The sequence below is a fragment of the Aegilops tauschii genome, chromosome 5, assembly GCF_002575655.3.
Source record: "Aegilops tauschii subsp. strangulata cultivar AL8/78 chromosome 5, Aet v6.0, whole genome shotgun sequence".
NCBI classification, from domain to species: domain Eukaryota; kingdom Viridiplantae; phylum Streptophyta; class Magnoliopsida; order Poales; family Poaceae; genus Aegilops; species Aegilops tauschii.
In genome coordinates, this window is record NC_053039.3 from 392650708 (window position 1) to 392652112 (window position 1405).

Genomic DNA, 1405 nt, shown 5'->3' on the forward strand with positions numbered 1-1405 from the left:
CGTTGGCTTATATTCGCAGAAAAAAGAAAGAAAGAAGGAAAGATGCTCGTTGGCTTAAACTAGAAAGTTCCCATACATGCATGTGTTAAGAGAGGCAACTAAACTAGTACCCCGCCTGAGCCTCGTGCACCTACGTGCATGAGGAAATTAATTAGCCCCCCGAACGTCGCGATCAGCTGCCGCGAGCCATGACGATGTATGCATGCATTCCAAGTCGCTTTCCAACTAAAGAAAAAAAAAGGTCGCGGTCGCCACACATTAACGACCTCCATGGCCCCAAAATAGTGCTCCCTCGAGCTCCAAAGCCCAATATTCCTCTCGCCTCCTCACTGATTGCGTGCTTTGACCGGTCTGAAGCGGACAAAGTGCAGCAGCAGCAAGTGCTCTCCCTCTCCCTGTCTCCGTTGACGCTGACAGCACGAGCGCATTGATCGATGACGAATTGGCATGCGTCACCGCACCAACGTGCACTCTGCTGCTGGCCCCGTATATATAGCAGCTCCATCGTTCCGCCTGTATCCAGAGTCCAGACCACCGGATAGATCATCAATCCAGTCCACCTTCTCAGACAGACAGTCAGACTAGGTACCACGTCGACAAGGTGAACGTACACGTAGACGCCGCCCGTCGTCGCAGCGTCGCAGGGGAAGAGAAGAGAGATGGGTTCGTGCGTCTCGCGCTCGACGGCGTCGCCGCTGGAGGGGTCCGGGCGGGCGGTGGCCACGGCGAAGGTGGTCGGCCAGGACGGCTCCTTGGCGCAGTTCGCGGCGCCCGTCACGGCGGGCGAGGCACTGGGGGACGCCGCCCGCGCGCCGAGCTTCATGTGCAGCGCAGACGAGCTCCGCTTCGACGCGCCCGCCCGCGCGCTGGCGGCCGAGGAGGCGCTGCAGCCCGGGTGGCTCTACTTCGCGCTGCCTATGTCCATGCTCCGCCGGCCGCTCTCCGGGCAGGAGATGGCCGCCCTCGCCGTCAAGGCCAGCTCCGCGCTCGCCGTCGCCGACGGCAAAGGGCGGAAGGCGGCTCGGGTGGCGCCGCTCGTCGTCGCTGAGGAGAGCGCCGGAACAGAGGACGGTGGATGGAGTCACCACGCGTATGGAAAAGGCGATGCGCTCAAGACGGTGCACGGCGGTGGTGAGACGGTGGGGAAGACGAGGAAGCGAGCCGGTGGTTCCTACGGAAGCGGCACGAGTCGTCCGGCAAGCGTGCAAAGGTTAAGCTCCATTTTGGAGGCCGATGACTGAGCCCCCCTGCTGACTTTTGCAAACGGTTAATTAGTAAAGTTTTGTGCGTGGGTTAGTCTAGTTACTTGATTCAGTCGGTGCTCGACCCCCAAGCTGAGGTGGAGATCAGTGTATATATATATATACTCATATATACTATTGTACAAATGTACAATTTGCATCAA

At 58.9% G+C, this 1405-nt stretch overlaps 1 protein-coding gene across 1 annotated transcript; it reads left to right on the forward strand.

Annotated features, from left to right (window-relative positions):
* The first annotated feature begins 527 nt into the window (after positions 1-527).
* LOC109750921 (uncharacterized) lies at positions 528-1405 on the forward strand. The gene has a single exon (XM_020309844.3). It carries the CDS (start codon positions 660-662, stop codon positions 1239-1241), a length of 582 nt encoding a protein of 193 aa, XP_020165433.1. The 5' UTR covers positions 528-659; the 3' UTR covers positions 1242-1405.

Bases quoted from the DNA above. Each gene is read 5' to 3' on its own strand.
- LOC109750921 (XM_020309844.3), top strand. From the start codon at position 660: ATGGGTTCGTGCGTCTCGCGCTCGACGGCGTCGCCGCTGGAGGGGTCC.